Source organism: Cyrtonyx montezumae, unplaced genomic scaffold, assembly GCF_038088225.1.
Source record: "Cyrtonyx montezumae isolate F1298 unplaced genomic scaffold, pur_monq_1.0 scaffold_13, whole genome shotgun sequence".
In the NCBI taxonomy this organism is placed as follows: domain Eukaryota; kingdom Metazoa; phylum Chordata; class Aves; order Galliformes; family Odontophoridae; genus Cyrtonyx; species Cyrtonyx montezumae.
In genome coordinates this window covers 13,167,282-13,185,411 of record NW_027071859.1, presented here as the reverse complement: position 1 = coordinate 13,185,411, position 18,130 = coordinate 13,167,282, and the positions used below count along the sequence as shown (strand labels likewise).

The 18,130-nt window shown below is 37.0% G+C and overlaps 1 protein-coding gene across 2 annotated transcripts in view; it reads left to right on the top strand.

Annotated features, from left to right (window-relative positions):
- GREB1 (growth regulating estrogen receptor binding 1) overlaps positions 1-18,130 on the top strand; it is a 52,992-nt gene that overhangs the window by 22,275 nt on the left and 12,587 nt on the right. The window contains exons 15-23 of one of the 2 annotated variants that reach the window (XM_065730709.1): positions 1,093-1,285; positions 1,861-1,997; positions 3,308-3,647; positions 5,032-5,147; positions 5,861-6,060; positions 6,685-6,774; positions 8,526-9,136; positions 15,776-15,878; positions 17,237-17,395. In XM_065730709.1, the coding sequence (XP_065586781.1) occupies positions 1,093-1,285; positions 1,861-1,997; positions 3,308-3,647; positions 5,032-5,147; positions 5,861-6,060; positions 6,685-6,774; positions 8,526-9,136; positions 15,776-15,878; positions 17,237-17,395 (1,949 nt within the window). Of the gene's footprint in view, positions 1-1,092; positions 1,286-1,860; positions 1,998-3,307; positions 3,648-5,031; positions 5,148-5,860; positions 6,061-6,684; positions 6,775-8,519; positions 9,137-15,775; positions 15,879-17,236; positions 17,396-18,130 lie in introns of both variants that reach the window. The other variant, XM_065730708.1, reaches the window with a different exon arrangement.

The following is an 18,130-nucleotide window of genomic DNA, read 5'->3' as shown; positions in this document are numbered from 1 at the left end:
CACTGAGGCACTGGAGAAATTGGAGAATATACTGAATTCCAGAAACACCATATTCCATCTGTATTTGTTAATGTGGTGGTGTTTCTGAAACCATAAATGCTTGAGTTTTGCTTGCAAGTGGAATGACAAGGTTTTGGCTTTTGCACTGGTCAAGAACCAGTATTTTTCACCAAACTTTTGTTTTTGCATGTGTGAGGTTTTCCTGTTCAACTCCTCTTTATCTTAGACACTTGCATGAATTATTACAGCCTCTACAGCATTTATTCATGTTACATTCCTGAGTGGTAGGGATGTACCTTTATAGCTACTTAGCTCTGATATTTCTCCCTTTTATTTAATAGAGATATGTAAGAGACAGATATTGAAGTGATTATTCTGTACAGGAGGATCAATACCCCTTCACTGATATCAGTTAAATGAAGTGTCTGTAACAGAAATTTAGTTGCCTGGGATTGCCCACATAGTCGCAGCAGAGACACGAGCATTTCTGAAGGCTGAGAGGTCATGGGTTGGCACAAACGTTTTCTGAAGTTACCTACCTCTCTTTGTTGATTACAGCATCTTGCAGTGCTGAAGCTTTGTAACTATTCCCTGCAGATAAATGTTTGAGTTGGGACTGATGTGTTAAGCTGGACCAAGGAGTCGATTGCAGATGTCCCATGGTACTGGCATTTGCATTAACAATATGTATTCTTTATTGTACTAATTCTGTCACATGTAATTTTCCCCCTTTCTTTCTACTATACTGGCTTATGGTCTGTCATTTTCTTATCTTATATTTTGTAGCCACTTTTTCTCAAGAGCAGCACTAACAATGTGGCTAAATTTAACAGAGAAGTGTGTGATAATTAGTAACTGCCATAATGTCAGCTTCCTTTCGTATTCTGATGGCTGTAAGAGTCTGGTAATTTGCTAACTATGGAGTTAACCAGACTTAAAGCTGCAATGAAATAACTTGTTTCTTCTCCTATCTTCCATACAGCTAAATCTGGGTAAAGTATAGAGTCCTAAGTTCCCTGTACACGTTTAACTTTGATTTCACATCTCTCTTGCGCCGATCTCTTTGGAGAGTTCTGGGTTTCTGTTTTTCAGTGCTGTGCATAGCCTTTATCCTCAGACAGAACTGTCTACAGGACTTGTTGACAGACTGTTGAACTGCAGGGAGGTGAAAGAGGCGCCCAACATTGTGACCCTCCACGTGACTTCCTTCCCCTATGCACTGCAGACACAGCACACTCACATCAGCCCTTACAATGAGATCCACTGGCCTTCTTCATACAGCAATGTAAGATGGATGCTCTGAGGTGATTTTGTGATCTTTTCATGAGTTATTTTACATTATATACTTGGTGAAACTCTGGAGGCCTGATAATTTTTGTGTACACTGAGTGAAGTTTACATGGCATCCCTTGTGATCAATCTGTGTCAAATTCTTTTTTCCCTTTGCTTCTCCTGTAATTTTTTGCTTTTTTTCTTTATACTTTTTATACCTCCTATAAACTCTGGTAACCCTACTATAAACCTTTGAGTTATATAAATAGAAACCATCTTAAAATCTGTTTCTAGTACATTACTGCATAAATATAAGTGGATATATATGAATTTTCTTCATCTATTTTTACCTGTTTTTTTTTTTCTATCTGTCTATATGTATATGTTGGGAATGAGGAGAGAAATGGGAAAATGTAGTAAACTTTTTTTTCTCTCCAAAAATCAATTCTTTCTTTCTCTTTATATTTTATTATGTGCTTGAATATATGTACGCTTATTATAGAATGTGACTGTAAACACTGATGATTAATCAATTGTAAACTAATAATTGGTGGCTTTTACCTTTGAATTTTTGTTTCATTTCTTTAGGGTGTAGATTTATATAACGAAAACAAGAAATACTTTGGACTGTCAGAATTCATTGAATCCACCCTCTCTGGGCATAGTATCCCACTGCTTCGTTATGACAGCTCTTTTGAAGCAATGGTCATGGCTTTGGGAAAGAGGTATGGTCAATCCTTAGTTTAATGCAGGAAATTTAGGAAGTGTATTCTAGTGTTTTATTAGTTAGAAACCTGATTTTTTTTTTGTCTCAGATTACTTCATTTGTTCTTACTTTATCCTCCCATCTTTTTTTGTGTGTGTATATATTTGGCCTGTAATCTAATCAGTTCAGATGAATTGATTAGATAAACTTGCAGTGTTCAGCCCATAGTTGTGTGTGTTCCTGATAATAATAGATTCTTCTATATTATAGTATTCAAAAATGGCACTACCATGTTCTTTCAAATGTATTATTACTTTTATAATAACAATACAGGCCTTAGCTGATTTTTTTTAATGTATCATTTTTGTATGCTGCATAAATAGAACACAAAGAGAAGGAGGTATGTCACTATATTTTGTGCACTTATATCAGTGGTAAAAACTTTAGAGGATCATTTGAGCTTGAAAATATATCAACAGCTAGTTTTCCTTGGTCCCTATGAAGCAATTCTGGAATCACTGCAAAAGAATAAAGACACATTATGTGAAGGCATGCAACTGTGGGTGATCTCATTGGATTCTGGAAGAAGTTTAAAATAGGATGAGTACAATCTTGCAAATTTGTATTGCTGACTGAATGAGCATGTCCATACTTAAATACTGACATTTGCTACAGGGTGCCAATGAGCTCTGATCACATACATCAGGCAGTTTTCTGAGCAGGCCATAGTTCCTCTTTGTACTGTGCACCTGGGTTTCAATTTTGTGAAAACCAGAGCAAAGGAAGCTATTACATTTCCACGTCTCTCCCTCTCATAGAGTGGGCATTAAGACAGGGTGTACCTGGGCTTGGAAACTTGGAGTGCTCATTGAATGCTGCCTACATATTCTGTCCTCTTGGAAAAAAGAGTGAGTTGAATCACAGCTTCAGTAAGAACGTAATAGAAAAAAACCCTAATGATAATGTTATGAAGAGTACTGTTCTCATTGACAAATGCATGCATTTTGATCGATGGTATTGCTGAATGTAATAGCAAATACTCCATGACAGATTTTCTAGCAGCAGTAAAGTATTGATAACTTGAAGTGATCTAACATTACTGAACTACTTGCTTATTAAATCCTAACTGTACAATAGGGAGACAACTTCAGTTCTGGTTGTGAAATGATGTGTCATTGCAAGGACTCTCAAACTGTGATTTGGTGAGATTCTTTTGGACAGTAAATGTGAAGGGTTCTTTACAGGAGAAAGTCCTGAGTTTACTATATTTTGGAGAACGTTAGCTTTTTTACTTTAATACTTCACTGTTTAATTCACCCTTTATTTCAGGTTTCCCAGATTACACAGTGCAGTGATAAGGACTTTTGTCCTCATACAACACTACTCTGCAGCTATGATGGCAGTGTGTGGTCTTTCTCAGATGAAGAATTACACCTCAGTTGAAACTCTGGAAATCACCCAAAACCTAATAAACTCATCAAGACAATGTCCTAGTGGTCATGGCCTCATGGTAGTGTTGAGAATTCCATGTACCCCACTGGCTGCAGTGGCATATGAACGTCTGTATAATGTAAGGGAAAGACTAGCCCTTGAAGATAACTTTGAAATAATCTTGGGAAATCCTAATTCTGGAATCACTATAGGGAAGCACTTTGTGGAGCAACTGAAGGTAACTTGCAGAATGACATATACTGGGGAGCTTCATTAGATGGGTGTAGATGGGGAGACTTTATTGGTGAGAAATATGGTCTTGAGCTGAAGTGTGGTTCTATCTAGAAAAACTCATAACTACCGTGAGGAGCACAACTTTTATTTTTAGACTAATCATCTGTGATTCCTTTACTGTTCTACCAATGGTTACATTCTGGTATTCAGTTGAATATTAACCAATAGAGCTAGAGCTTGGCTTCCAGCAGCAACCTTCCCAAACAGCTGAACTGCTTTTATTTTTAGCAATGTGGAAAACAGACATATAAAACTGTCACAATTTTCTCACAAAGTCATTATTGGGCAGGAAGATTTTTTTGGGTGATCAGAAAGCTTTATATTATTCTTTCCACCAGCAGATGGCATAAAGGCACCAAATTGGTGGTTCCTGCTATGGGTCTGCATTTCACGGCTGGGGACTTTGTTCTTTCTGGACCATGTGGTGTTTCAAAGATTTGTTTATACCCTTTATGTCCAGAATCTTGGGTCATCTGTGTAACAAAAGGCTCTGTTATTTTCTTGCTCTTCGAAAATTGCTCTCTGATTGCTAAAACAAAAATGTACATTACACTCTGTTCTGTGCCTAATTTGAAGTGCTAGACAGTCACTTGATATCCAGGGCCTAATTCTCACCTTACTGTGTTATTCATAACTTCTGAAAAATCAGTGTTCTGAATGACATACTGTTTGTGGTAATAAAGGTACAAATAGCTGAAGCTGAACTATCTGTTGTTCCTGCTGTGTATTCCTTATCTGTCAGTCAGTCTCACAGCAGAAAGTATTGGCTGGTGGGAGTGAAGCAATATAGCCTGATGCTAGACATTCAAATGTTGGCCGTAGTTATCAAACTTCTCATTACGTTATTAGATATATTGACAACTTTGGTGGAAAGCAGGAGGCTTCAGGGGGTATTAAGTGAGGGCAGTATAATGTGCATGTTCAGAACTTCCAGCTTCCTGCTATATTCCTCTATTGTGAAATAACCTAGTTCCTTGCTCGTTTCCCTCCTTGAACTCAAACATCTGTAATTTGTTTATCACACAAAGCAACCCCTTCTCTCCTCAGAAGCTCCTACTCATCTTAAGTGTCTGATGTACCATATCCACTCTATCCATGTATGCCCTAGCGCTATGCAGAATATAGTGTCCTGATCTCCTCAGGTTTACATCAGATTGATACCTGTAACTCTTTAGGAACTGTGCAATCTACCTGTGTTGAAATTAGCTCTACCACGTGGCTTACTTTGGTGGAACATCCATCCCTGTATAAATCAATTCATACAATGGATGATAAAATGTATTTTCATCTGTGCCATATCTGTATATTCAATAGCGTCTCTTATGCAGGTCTGGCAGAAAATTGAAGATGTAGATTGGAGGCCACAGACCTATTTGGAATTGGAAGGTTTGCCCTGTATATTAATATTTAGTGGTATGGACCCACAAGGGGAGTCTTTACCACGGTAAGCAGATCTGATATTTTCTCAGTGGAAGTTTTTTATCCATTGCTTATTGAATGATTAAAAATTTAACTGTTTAAATACTTATGTGGAAGGAAACAGATCTCAGCATCAAGATACTTCTTATCCTTTTTATTGTTCTTTTGTTTTTGAATATGTACAAGTAAAAATAAAAAACATTTTAGTAATAATCTCCTGCCTATAGCAAGATAGAAGTAACTTTTAAAAATATGAGCTTCCTGTTATATAAGGGTATGTTAAAGAGAAGTATCTGTAGCTACTTTAGATATGTCAAGGTAGCTGAGATATCTGCAGGATACTTGTGTATATCCAACAAGACATGTCCATGTCCTTGCCCAAGAGGTCCATGCCTTCTGGAATTGAATCTGGAAGACAAAAAAGATGCCCTAGGCATCCAAAATAGCCCTAGACAACCAAAATAGCACTAAATGCTTTTATTTGTTCGATTGAATCCAAAATTTTATTTTTTTCCTATGCTGATTTTCAGTGCACCAGATTAAACTGCTTAACTGGATGAAGAATAATGAAATTGTATGCACTGTAATGGAAAACTTAAATAAACACCACAGATCTACTTTATTCTATCTTATATATAGTTTAAGCAGATCATAAAAAAAAATATTCCCCTTTGTTTATGTCTGGAAAAGAAATAGAATACAGTGAGTTTTCATACTATCTCATCTGTTTCTTTCCAGATCTCTGAGATACTGTGACCTACGTTTAATAAATTCATCTTCTTTAGTAAGGACAACCTTGGAGCAAGAGCTTGGTTTGGCAGCATACTTCGTGAGCTCAGAAATACACAGCGAGAAAGCAGTTGTGAATGATGTGTTAGAAAGTGACCCAGAGAAACTAAGCAGCACTGATAATGAAGATGAAGAAATAGCAACAGAAGGTATTGCTACTAGTGATAATAAGAAGTGTAAAGTGAATGAGTTGTATTATAAAAATGTATGTGATAAATTAGAAAAATGTGATATATTAGAAATGAGGGTTTCATCTTCTCCTGTGTATTGTCTGTCTTTGAACTCATATTGAAATGGTAGAGTTGGTAAGGTTGTCATAAAATGTAATGGGTAGGATGTAATTCATAACATGCTGACAAAATAGAGCTCTTTGTCAATTGGTTTCACCAACACTGGTTGAGTATGAAAGGTAAAGCACAATTGTGACGTGCCAGCTCCTGGCAGCAGAATTAATTTTGCAAGTCAGCATAATTAGATTATATCATAGGTTGATCCAATGCTGCACAGTAGGAACACACTGAAAATAGTGTCAGAAGGAGAACAGAATCCAGACAAATCCTAGAATCACACTGTAGGATGGAAGGAACCTTAAAGACCATCCAGTTCCAATCCCTTGCCACAGGTGGGTTTGCCACACACCAGATCTGGCTGCCCAGGATCCCATCCAAACTCGTATGCTCTTCCTTATTTCAACAATATTGCCACTACTTCTTACAGGCTTACTTTAATTATGTATTTGGTTTTGTTTGCCTCTGCTACTATTCATGAAACAGGTTCTACTTCAGAAAAGAGAAGTCCTATGAAAAGAGAAAGATCTCATTCCCATGACTCTGCATCTTCATCTCTTTCTTCAAAAGCTTCCAGTAAGTCCAGTAAGTTTATCTCTATTAAGCTGTATTTAAGATAGGAAAAAGACCTTTTATTCAGCTTGTTAGAGAAAGAATAAAAGGCGTAAATCACTCAGCTTTTGGCAAGGCCTATTTTAATGAGGTTATAATAGGTAAATTCTAAAAAAGATATTTAGAATTAGGCTTCTTAAATATAAGAAGTTGATTTCTTGCTTGGAAAGTAATATAGGACAGGGTACTTAAAACAGACACTTGTTTAATGTGTGACTCTTAGGTTTGAATCCTCAGTACTGACTGTGTTCACCGTGACAATTTAAACATTAAAAAATCCATAGTAAAAGAAAAGAATTCTGTCTTGTGTTTTTGTCTTTTTTATTTTGCTTTGGAATGTTCACTCATTAAATCTGCAACTTTAGAGGTAGATCTTTTCTCTTAAATCTGTTTCCTTTTTAATCTACAAATTGATGCAGAAAGCATGTGGCAATGTTCAGAACTACCTGAGCTTCTTGACAGATACATTTATTTGCATGCTTTTCAGTGCAGACAATATTAGGGGGAGAGTTGACTGAAAGTTCAGTTCCACAGTGTCCTCGTGGACTGCATGCAGCTTTGTGGCCTGAATTTGCTTGGGGTTAAAAAAAAAAATCCTTATTTTTATTTTTATTCTTTTCATTTTTCCTTGTGCCCTGGGATACTGATATTTTGCAGGATGTTGCAGTGGTTTCTTGAAACCATTTGTACTGCTGATATTTTTATATGTTCACTGCTAATTTGGTTGCTGCTTTAGATTAGTATATGCAAGTAGGATCTCTTATGATTTCTTGAGACCAGGAGAAACTATGGACTTTTTTGTTCAAAATGTGTTTGTTGCTTCTCTGTTTTTTGTTTTGAGAACACAGAATTTTGTTTTCACTAGGAATGGAAAGCTGCTTTTATCTATGTCTAGTTTCAGACAGATATTTCCACTGTGAGACTGATTCCTGAATCGGTTTTCAGTCTGTTCTGAGGATTGCAGTCTTTGCATCTCCTTTTTGAGGGTCACTGAGATTAAAGATGCTCAGAGCCACTTAAAATGAAGCTTTAGACTCACAAGAAATCATAATGATTAGAATATGTAAATGAAAGTAGGCCACATTCAGAGAGGTTGCAAGGGGCTGTGTGGTACATCTAAGTGAGTGATGGTCAAGGCCAGTCTTGGTGAGTTCAGTTTCTGCTCTGAGCTGACCAAAAGCATGTGGTTAGGTTCATAGCACCAGAATCTTGTGAGCTGGGTTATATTATGTCAGGCTAAGTGTTTCAGTGTCACAAATATGTGTGGAATCAGAGCTGACTCAGAGCTGAGGACTGTTTCTAGATGGCAGTCTTTGTGGACATTTCTGTAGTCTGATGGGATAAGAGCCCGTGAGTATGTATTTTCTTATATCCTTTTAAATAAAAGTTTACATAATTTTATAGTGGTCTTGAGTGATGAGGGCATGTGATGAACTTCTGACTCAAAAAGGGAATGGATGAGGTATGGATATATCAATCACACCTTTCCTGTGAATCTAAGTTCTTGGAAAGGCACTTGCTGCATTGAGACAAATACTCCCAACTAATCTCGTTAAGGCTTTATGTATGAGTAAGTTGAAAGATAGCAGGAACAGGGGTGGGGTTGCATTATTTGACAGGTACTGTATCGAAGTCACTTCTCAGTGTTCCACTGTGTCATTGACTAGCTGCAATTACTGTGCTATATTGAAATACAATTTTTCTTTTAGTTACAGCATTCTGCAGCGAGCCATCTCCTCCTTTGGTAACAGCAGGAGACAGAGCCAAGTCCCCCCACCAGGTCCTAAGTAACAGCACTGAAGAAGCTACAAATAACCACGAAAGGCAGAAGCAGAAAGTAGACAAGGGGGCACAAACAACAATCAGCAAACACTTACCAGCAGGAAATGAGCAACTTGATACGAAACAAAACATAAAAAGTGCTCAAATTTCCATCACCTCCTCGTCCTCCTCACCTTTCTCTTCCTCTTCTTCCCTCTCTGCACCTACTCCAAACTCCTTCATCTTACAGACATCTCAATGCTCCATGACTAAATCATCAAAACAGCCTCCCATAGTTTTCCTGCCCAAACTGGTTTATGACATTATTACCTCTACAGACAGCAGCGGACTTCCCAAATCGTCTTCCCTCTTGCCTTACCACTCTGTGATGTGGGCAAGTTCTTTTCGTCCTCTTATGAGTAAGATGATGACTTGCACGGAGCAGTCTCTATACTATCGCCAATGGACAGTGCCCAAGCCAATCCATATGGACTACAATAATAGAAATGAAGGCAGAATGGACACCTTTCACCCAAGGAGGCTGCTGCTGAGTGGGCCACCACAGGTATGTAATTAGAACAAGGTATTATCATCCATTTATGTTGTTTAATTTTATAATAATCTACAAAAATAGGTTGGTTATTACTATTTGTACTTGAAACAATTTTTATGTGGAGAGTAAGTTGCTTATATTTTATTTCCTTATTTCCTAACTTCCTTCTAATAAAATAATCTATCATTCTTTACTGTTAGTTTGAGTTCAAAGATAACAAATCTGGAGCAATAGTCATTTTCTGTCAGTCTCTTTCCATTGAAATGTTTTAAAAGATAGCTTGCTCGGAAGATGGATTTCATGCATTATTTCTATTTTTCAAAGATGAATAAATATTTATGTTTTAAATAAAGATCAAAGATCAGCACAAAACCGCTTTCCTAGGATCAATCTAAAGATAGCTGGAAGTTTGCAGTTGAGTTTTCTGTTTCCTCCACGTGATGGACAGAAAGATAGAAGCTGTTGTGGATAGCACATGCAAGAAGGCCTGTTCAACATTAGCAAAACTTTATTTACAAGGTGAATGATGACCCAAGAGTTTGTAGATTTGTTTCAAAATATTCATGAAAATGGGTATTGTCCTAAGAAATTCCTTCCCTGTCTTTTAAATTCTCTGAGAGTGTTTAGCTCTTATGTCTGAGTAAGGTGTCTCGTCGTTACAGACTAAGTCTGATACTGTGCCTCTCATGTTCTGCTGAAGTACCAAGCAATGAGACCACATGCCTATGAGCATATTTACATCACATGAACATCAGAAGTCAGAAAGGATAAATCATACCAGAGACTCATGTTTCCTGTTTTTCTAGCATCAACAAAAAAAAACATCTAAAGATAGTTACCTGCCTTAGCTTTCCATGTTTCACCCATTTGTGCCCTTTATTAATATTAAATATTTTTTTTCATACTACATCCAAATGTATATTGCAGTGAAGTAAGAAGAGTGTAAATGGATTTTTCACCTTGAAATTTCCTGCAAATATTACTGTAATGTGTGAAGCATTCCAGAAAGTATTATGATTAGAAGTTACACAGAACTCTTGATTCATTTAAAGGAATCAATTTACATTAATATAAATTGCCAATATTTGCCATAGATTGAGGTATTACATAATCAATAAAATGAGTGTCATATTAAGGTGCAGCCCGAAAAATAATGCATTCTGGAGCAGACTGCTGACTTTCCATCTCTAAGAAAAACATAAGCTGTGAGAATTTTTTGTAGAATTTTATATGTATACACATTGCAACTCACAAAGAGGCTATTCCCAAAGACATCCTCAAAATTCAGATTTACTGATATGTGAATACTGCCTTAGTATTCATTTGTTTGTGAAGCATATGGTTTAGGGTCTCAAATGTAAACCTGTGTTTCTCAGAATAGTCATTCAGAGACTTGAGAGCATACTGCATATCCATCAAAAGGATTTGTTGTTTAACACATGACATGTGACATTTAGCTAATTATATTGAGACAAGCAGCTTGCTTATTCATTAGCTCCCTACTCTGGTGTACGATATTTACCACCTTCAGATATCAAATGAAACTCTTTTTCCAAATATGGACTAGGGCCAGTAGGCCTATGTTCTGCAGTGAATGCCCCTTTAATATCACTTTCTTTACATGAAATTCCATCCTTTCTCCAGCTATCTGGAGAAGTCGGCAGCCCGTGTCTTGGGTCAGGTATACTCTTTGCTGGATGAAGAGCTGGATGGAAGGCTGAGCCTAAAGAGTGGTGGTGAATGGAGTTAAATCCAGCTGGCAACTGGTCTCCAGGGTTCAGTGTTTGGACCTGTCTTAATTATTGATGACCTGGATGAGGGCATTGAGTGCATCCTCAGTAAGTTAGCAGGCAACTCCAACCTGCAGAGAAATATAAGACGACCATTCTGAGGGATTTGGACGGATTGGATTGATGGCCTGAGGCCAACAGGAAGAAGTTCAATGACACAAAGTATTGGGTCCTGCGCTTTGGTCACAACCCCAGGCAATGCTACAGGCTAGGGATAGAGTGGTTGGAAAGCTGCACAGAGGAAAAGGATCTGGAAGTGCTGGTCAGCGCTAGGCTATAAGTGCCAGCAGTGGGCTCAGTTTGCCAAGAAGGCCAATGGGATCCTGGCTTGTATCAGAAATAGGTGGTCATCAGGAGCTGTGAAGTGATCCCTCTGTACTGAGATCTAATGAGGCCACACCTTGAGTACTGTGTTCAGTTTTGGGCCTCTTACTATGAGAAGGACATCAAGGCCCTGGAGTGTGTCCAGAGAAGGGCAGCAAATCTGTTGAGGGGTCTGGAGCCCAAGTTTAATGAGGAGCTACTAAGGGAACTGTGATTTTTCAGTCTGGAGAAGAGGAGCCTGAGGAGACCTTGTTGCTCTCTACAACTCCCTGAAAGAATGTTGTGGTGAGGTAGGAGTCAGCCCCTTTTCTCACATAACTACTGATAGGACAAGAGAGAATGGTCTCTAGTTATGCTAGGGATGTTCAGGTAGGATATTAGGAAGAATTTCTTCTCGGAAGAGAGTGGTCAAGCACTGGAATGGGCCGCCCAAAGAAATGATTGAGTCACCATCCCTGGAGCTGTTTAAGGAAATGCTAGACATGGTTTAGTGGTCAACGTTGGTGGTAAGTGGATGGTTGAATGAGATGATCTTAGAGGTCTTTTCCATATGATTCTATGGTTTTATCTCCACAGTGCAGATTATTTCCTAGTATTGTATTGGATCATACAGATAAGACATTGCTTAGTGAGCATGAACAAGTATCATAGCTATGGGTAGAAATGTATGACATTGTTGAGATTTTGTTGAACAAAATGCCTATCAGGAAGTCTAAATTCATGGAAATATTTTTCTTAGAAACATTTCTTTCATTTGTAGCTTGGAGAACTTTACCTTTGATACCCTTGCTTTTATAAGTGAGTATTACAAACCTAGAACTAGCGTTTTCCATAGGCATGGAGGACGCTCATGGCCTGTAAGAAACTATGCATTCCTGGTTGCAGAAGTTCTCTCAGGGAATTAAAAAAACATCTTAGGACACTTCCCGAGGAAGAAAACTGCTGCCCATACTGTTTGGGTCTCCTTTCCTCTTACTAAAATTTTATTACAATGGGCTTAAATGCCATTCTTCTAATGTAATAAAGGTACTAGGGAAATATTTCATATATCTTTTGTTAGCTGTCTTTTAGCAGAACATAGCAAGTGGAAACAAGGAGAAGACCCAGCACCATTTGACCAGCTGTCTGTGAATCATCAGCATATTTTCTATGAATCAACACAGGTTTGCAAACCACAGACTGAAAACCACTGCTGTGGTATGTGAAGAACTATCTCACCTGGAAATTAAAGGAGAGAAGCCTTACAAAATTTTTTCCCCTTTTGCCACATTGGTCTAAACGTGAAGATTGGTATCATATGGTACTTTCTGGAGGCATGTGAGAATAATAAAGAACTCCAGTGATCCTGATGTCTAATGACTGGAATAAGTTGAAAATAAAAAATAAAATAAAAAAAAAAGAAACTCATTACTCTTAGACCTGCTGTAACAACACCTTTGGATGACCTTTTTATGAATAAGCATGAGGACATGCATTTGATTTTTCTGGCTGGATTCTCTCAGTTTTTGTTTCTTAGTTTGATTACAGTTTATTATAGTTATTATAGATATCTATAGAAAGTACAGTTCAGTGGTCAAAATCTTTAATAGCCATCCACTCCTGTAGGCACTGTAGGTCTTTGACACAAAAGATGGACCTTTGCTCCTCTTGAATGCTCCTCTTGAATTTTCTGTGGAAATAATTGGAATTAATGTTCTCTCCTCTGGTTCTTGTATAGCTACTATCTTCATGAATGAAGAATTGCAGAGAAAACATGTTCTTAGTATCTCACCAAATCATTCCTTGCATTTAGGATGAAAATAGAAACCAAAATACTAGATCTTGACAGGATCTACGTTTCTTATTTTTTGGAAGTTTTCACAAAATAGGAGATTTTTGCAACTTAGTCTTCTGTGATTTTCTTCTTTGAAGTCTAATTCATCAAACTTCTATCTTCCAAACTCAGCAAGAAACAAATTCAAGTAATATTTCAATTATTTGGACATGTATGACCTCCAGGTGACCTATTCCACTTGCAGCATCTCTTTGCAGATGGCCCAAAAATCTGATCCAAAAGAAGGGAGGTTGCGTAAGAAACAAGAACTCTTTGGTGAGATCTGTCAGCTGTGTTATGACAGATCCTCAGTACTTTCAGGCAAGCAAAGACACTCTGTACAGTTCCATTTGGTCAAGTAAGGGTACATTAAAAAATACATTATTGAATTTAAAGACACATTTACCTATCTGAGCAGACTATACATTCAGATGTTTGAATTTCTTCCCTTCTGGAGCAAGCATTGAGTCTCAGTAAGTCATTTTTCTTTTCAACTTTTGCTCTCTAAACAAACTGAGAAGAGTGTTATGTATTTTACCAACTTCTTTCTTCAGCAGAAAATGCAGGCAAATATGTGAGTGAGGGGAATCAAAGTATGAACATTGTCTTGTGTTCAGCCTGGATTCTCTGCCTGCAGAAAAGCAATCTGAAAATGAGAGATTCCTGCCTGCTCCCACCAGCATTTTCCATACAGTGCTGCTAACACCTAGCAGTTCATAAGGCTCATAGTACTGTGTTGGACCATTTTCAGGTCATAGATAATGAGATTAGGTAAGGTGCGATGCGTAGAGTATCAAAAGTGCATATGTTTTGGTTTCCTGGGCAGGGACCAATACTTTTAGTCCCGTGGTTTTCAACATTTTCAATTTGTGACCCCACTGCTTTGTATACTTGAATCAATAGACAATTGCTACCTTTCTTCTAAGTACTGCTTAGGGTTAGCTTGCTGATCCCAGATGTGCTGTTGGTGAAAACACGCTTCCTGAGGGAAATGAAAAATAGATGATTTTGATAGAGCAGGTTTTAAATGGTTACTTAAAGGGAAAAGTAAGGCTTTCAGCCTGTTTACAATTCAAAGTACACTCTTCAAACAGATTAGGAATGATAGCTGCATGCTTTAGACAGTTTGTCTCTCGTTTGATCAAAATTAGGAAGTTTTGTCAGGCCACCTGTTGTTTAATCAAAGAATGATTGGAGGTACTTAAAATATGTTCATAATGGCATGGAAATGTAATCTCAGCTATGAGGAAGAAATATAGAACATGCATTGTAACAGAACAAAGCACAATCAAATTTGCCGCAAATGTGGAGAATGAAGTTTTGCCTTGCTTACCAATGAACAGCAATTCCAGTGAAGGTTACAGCTTTGTTCTAAGGTCAGTAGAAAGATTCACATGAGTCAGAATGGATTTTATATGAAAACTCAGACTGGGAACTAAAAACATCTCGTCTGTGGGTCCGTGCTCTAATAAAAATGAACTTTTCCTGTATTACCCCTGGCCAACATGGAGTTGTGCACTAACAACGTACGGTCTGTGGGCTTATTTTACCCACGGCAGGGAAAAGGGGACCCTTCTCAACTCTTACCAAACATTTATTCAAGTGCAGTCAGATTTACTGAGAGTAACAGGGTTGAACTTTGACAAAAGCAAATGTTTACTTGCTTGTTTCATCTTCAAAGATTCAAGTGTTGAGAGAAAGTGAAAAGACTGCTTGTAATATTTTAGTAGGTAGCACATCATGTTGCTGACATACCCCAACAGTAACGTCTGTGAAAGCTGGGGTTTAAGTGCAGTGCTAATGTAGATGTATTTCAAAATCTGATAAAACTACCTGATAACACAGTCGCAGAAGTAGAACGTGTCATAACTGATCTACGTGTTAACTTCACTCTGTATTCTCCTGTGAGAATGAAATGAGTTCGCAGGCCTCTTTTTTTCTCATTGAAACCCTTTTTGTATGGCTTCCTTTTGAAGTGAAGCAGAATTATTTCCTCATAGTCATCAATAAACATTATATGACACACAGAGCAATTAATTGAGTAAAACACTGACTGTGCTGAAAAAAAAACATAGAAGGATAACAAAACAATTGGGTGTAAGGAAGAAAAAATACATATTTTGTGTTAATGTGGTAAAAATGTAAGTTTAAAGTAATAATCTTAAGATAATTTTAAAACAAGCTTTTAGCAGATAATTTGAAAACAGTGAAAGAAAAATAATATCTTTTCAGCAAAAGAGGTGGAACAATGCATTATCGTGTATGCCATGTCCTCCTAGGAGTGGATGTGGCCTGAACAAGTTCTCCAGTGGAGGTTTGACACTTCTTTCTTCAGGATACTTCGACAGCACTTAGTGTTCTGATAAATTGTGCAAATACAAATGAGTTGAAGTAATCTTTTTTGTTATTTTACATCATGTGGATTGTTTTTAGAACATTTTATGAGCTTATGTGGATTTTTAACTGTTCATTGCCCATGTAACCACTATGAGAGAGAGAAAATATGTTGTCTTGTAATTAGACCTGTGATACAAATTACATTTTTCAAACTGATTTCCTGCATAAAGAGCACAAAAACATTGAGCATTTAAGTGTGTCATTTATGGTTAGGAATATGAAAGTATAGGGATATTTAAATGCTAAATATTAATATTTGGTTTCACTTCAGCTGTAATTTCCACATGAAAATGAAAGTTTTGTATTTTCTGATTTGTATATTTACAGATAGGGAAAACAGGTGCCTATCTGCAGTTCCTCAGTATTTTATCCAGAATGCTGATCAGGCTAACAGAAGTGGATGTTTATGATGAGGAAGAAATCAACATTAGTAAGTTATTGTTGTAAATATAAATATAATTTGCTTCTGTATTACTTCAGGCAGTAATTTTTTTCTGTTCACCTTAGCGATTAATTTACATCATTGAAATATTTTTTTTGTGATCTTTAACTGATACTTAAGAACACTTTAACATTCCACTCATGCTTTCTAATAGCTGATTTTAGTCTGAAATTATAAAATTACCGTTCACTCACTATCTCTTACCTACTTCCAAATATATTTCTGACTCTCAGCCACAGTAATTATGGATCAGTTGTATAGAGAAATCATAGAACAATAGAATAGCTGGGCTGGAAAGCTCAGGGTTTGATAGGAGAGCAGCTGCGTGGCCACTGAATTCAGCATGGGGCTGAACAGGAATTTAGAAAAGTTTGGTAGCCTGACTGGAATGCCAAACTCTGATGTTGCTGTTAGCAACCGACATGGCAAGTTAAATCAAGATGAAATCAAAAGTGAAAGCTGAATGCCATAAAGGAAGAGGAGCATGAAGTAGTGTCTACGCTTCAAAATCGCAACCTGACTTATGCTATATGAGCTTCACTCAGCAGATGATGTCACTACATTTTCTTTTGTCAAAAAATATTGCTCAGAGCAAAGTAGCGGTGCATAATAGCTGGGGAAATTTAAAAGCAGGTTTAGAGATTTACACTGATGAAGGGTTTACGCAGGCATGAGAAATACTGAATATTATGCCCTTCTATTGGAATTTCACCATCTGATTAATTCCAACTGAGTTCATATTTACTTTGGATTTTATCTATTGCAAATAATTATTTAGTAGTCATAGACATTGAGTTATAGTTCTTTACAATAGCTGGAAACTGACCCTCAAACCGAACTCTTCACTACTTTTATCCTCTTGAAAAAGTGGAAAAGTATTTTGGTAGTGCTAGCGTGCATATGTTTGTTTGGTTGCTCATTTGTTTAATGTCAATTTGCCTGTTCCAAAAAAACCAACCTGAATTCAGAGCCTCTGGTCTTATTACAAGAAGGGGCATTTGACTTTAACTCTGCGTGGTACTTAACACCCAATTTTTGAAGCAGTTTCTTTTCCCAGGTGAGAATAATGTGCTATAAATAGACTGCAAATGTCTGGATACAGGTAGATCAGCTTTACTAGCATCTTAAAAACTGTTTTCATTATAAATTAAAAGCCAAAATTGCAGTGAAATATGAGGTATGTTTGCTCAAAGCTGCACCTCTTTATGCATAATAATATTGCTTCATGAGAATGATTAAGGAAAAAATGATGCAAGAATTGTGTGCATTGAAACAGATTCTATAATAATAAAAGGAGTATTTGCAATTGTAGTTCCATTAATCTTTATTTTTCAACAATTTCACAGATGTAAAAGAAGAATCAGATCAATGCTACCATCAGCCTGGAGATACGTGGCCAGATTTGGAGACATTTAAGAAAATCCCTTTTGACTATACTATCCATGACCCAAAATATGAAGATGCAAGTCTGATTTGTTCCAAGCTTCAGACTGTAAACAGTGAAGGTTAGAATTTGAAAAAGCTAGAATGGTACACGTACATACATTTCTTTGGTTTCAAAATGTGAATTGTGTTGACTTTTAAACAGTTGCACTTAAGTAATAATTGAAGATTTGTAGTTTGTTAGATGAAACACTAGGTTTTGAGCCTTATTAATATTTTATGGCATATCAAAGAAGTAGTCTAATTAAAAACACTCTGATCCCACCAAAAAAGTGTGTATTTAAATGTTTTCTATAGTAACGTTGGTCTAATTTGTAGCAATTAAGTAATTTATCTGTTATTTATGTGCTTAAATTTGTGTTCTTAGAGATGTTTGGAAAGGGTGATATGTGCCTACTCAGATTTAGATTCCTATGGTGTTATGGTGTGAATTAGTCCTCTGGACTCCTTTAGTAATTCTTCATAAGAAATAAGCACTTCTAAAGTAAACATTATCTGTAGTGTACATTTAAAGTAGGGCATGTGGATTGCAGGCTAGATGTGTTTGTGTCTTTCTGTTGGTTGTAACACTCCTGCAGCTTACAGGCAAATAATAAATGAAAATGTCTGTGGTCAGGTGAAAAAAAGTCTTACTATGGTCCCATACATAAGCAGCTTGGATATACATGAGACCAGATGGGATGCACCCAAGCATGCCAAGAGAGCTTGCCAACATCACTATTAGGCTACCATCTTTAAAAGGTAATAGCAATGGGTGGAGGTGATGGAAAAAGGCAAATGTTGCCTTTCCTTTTCAG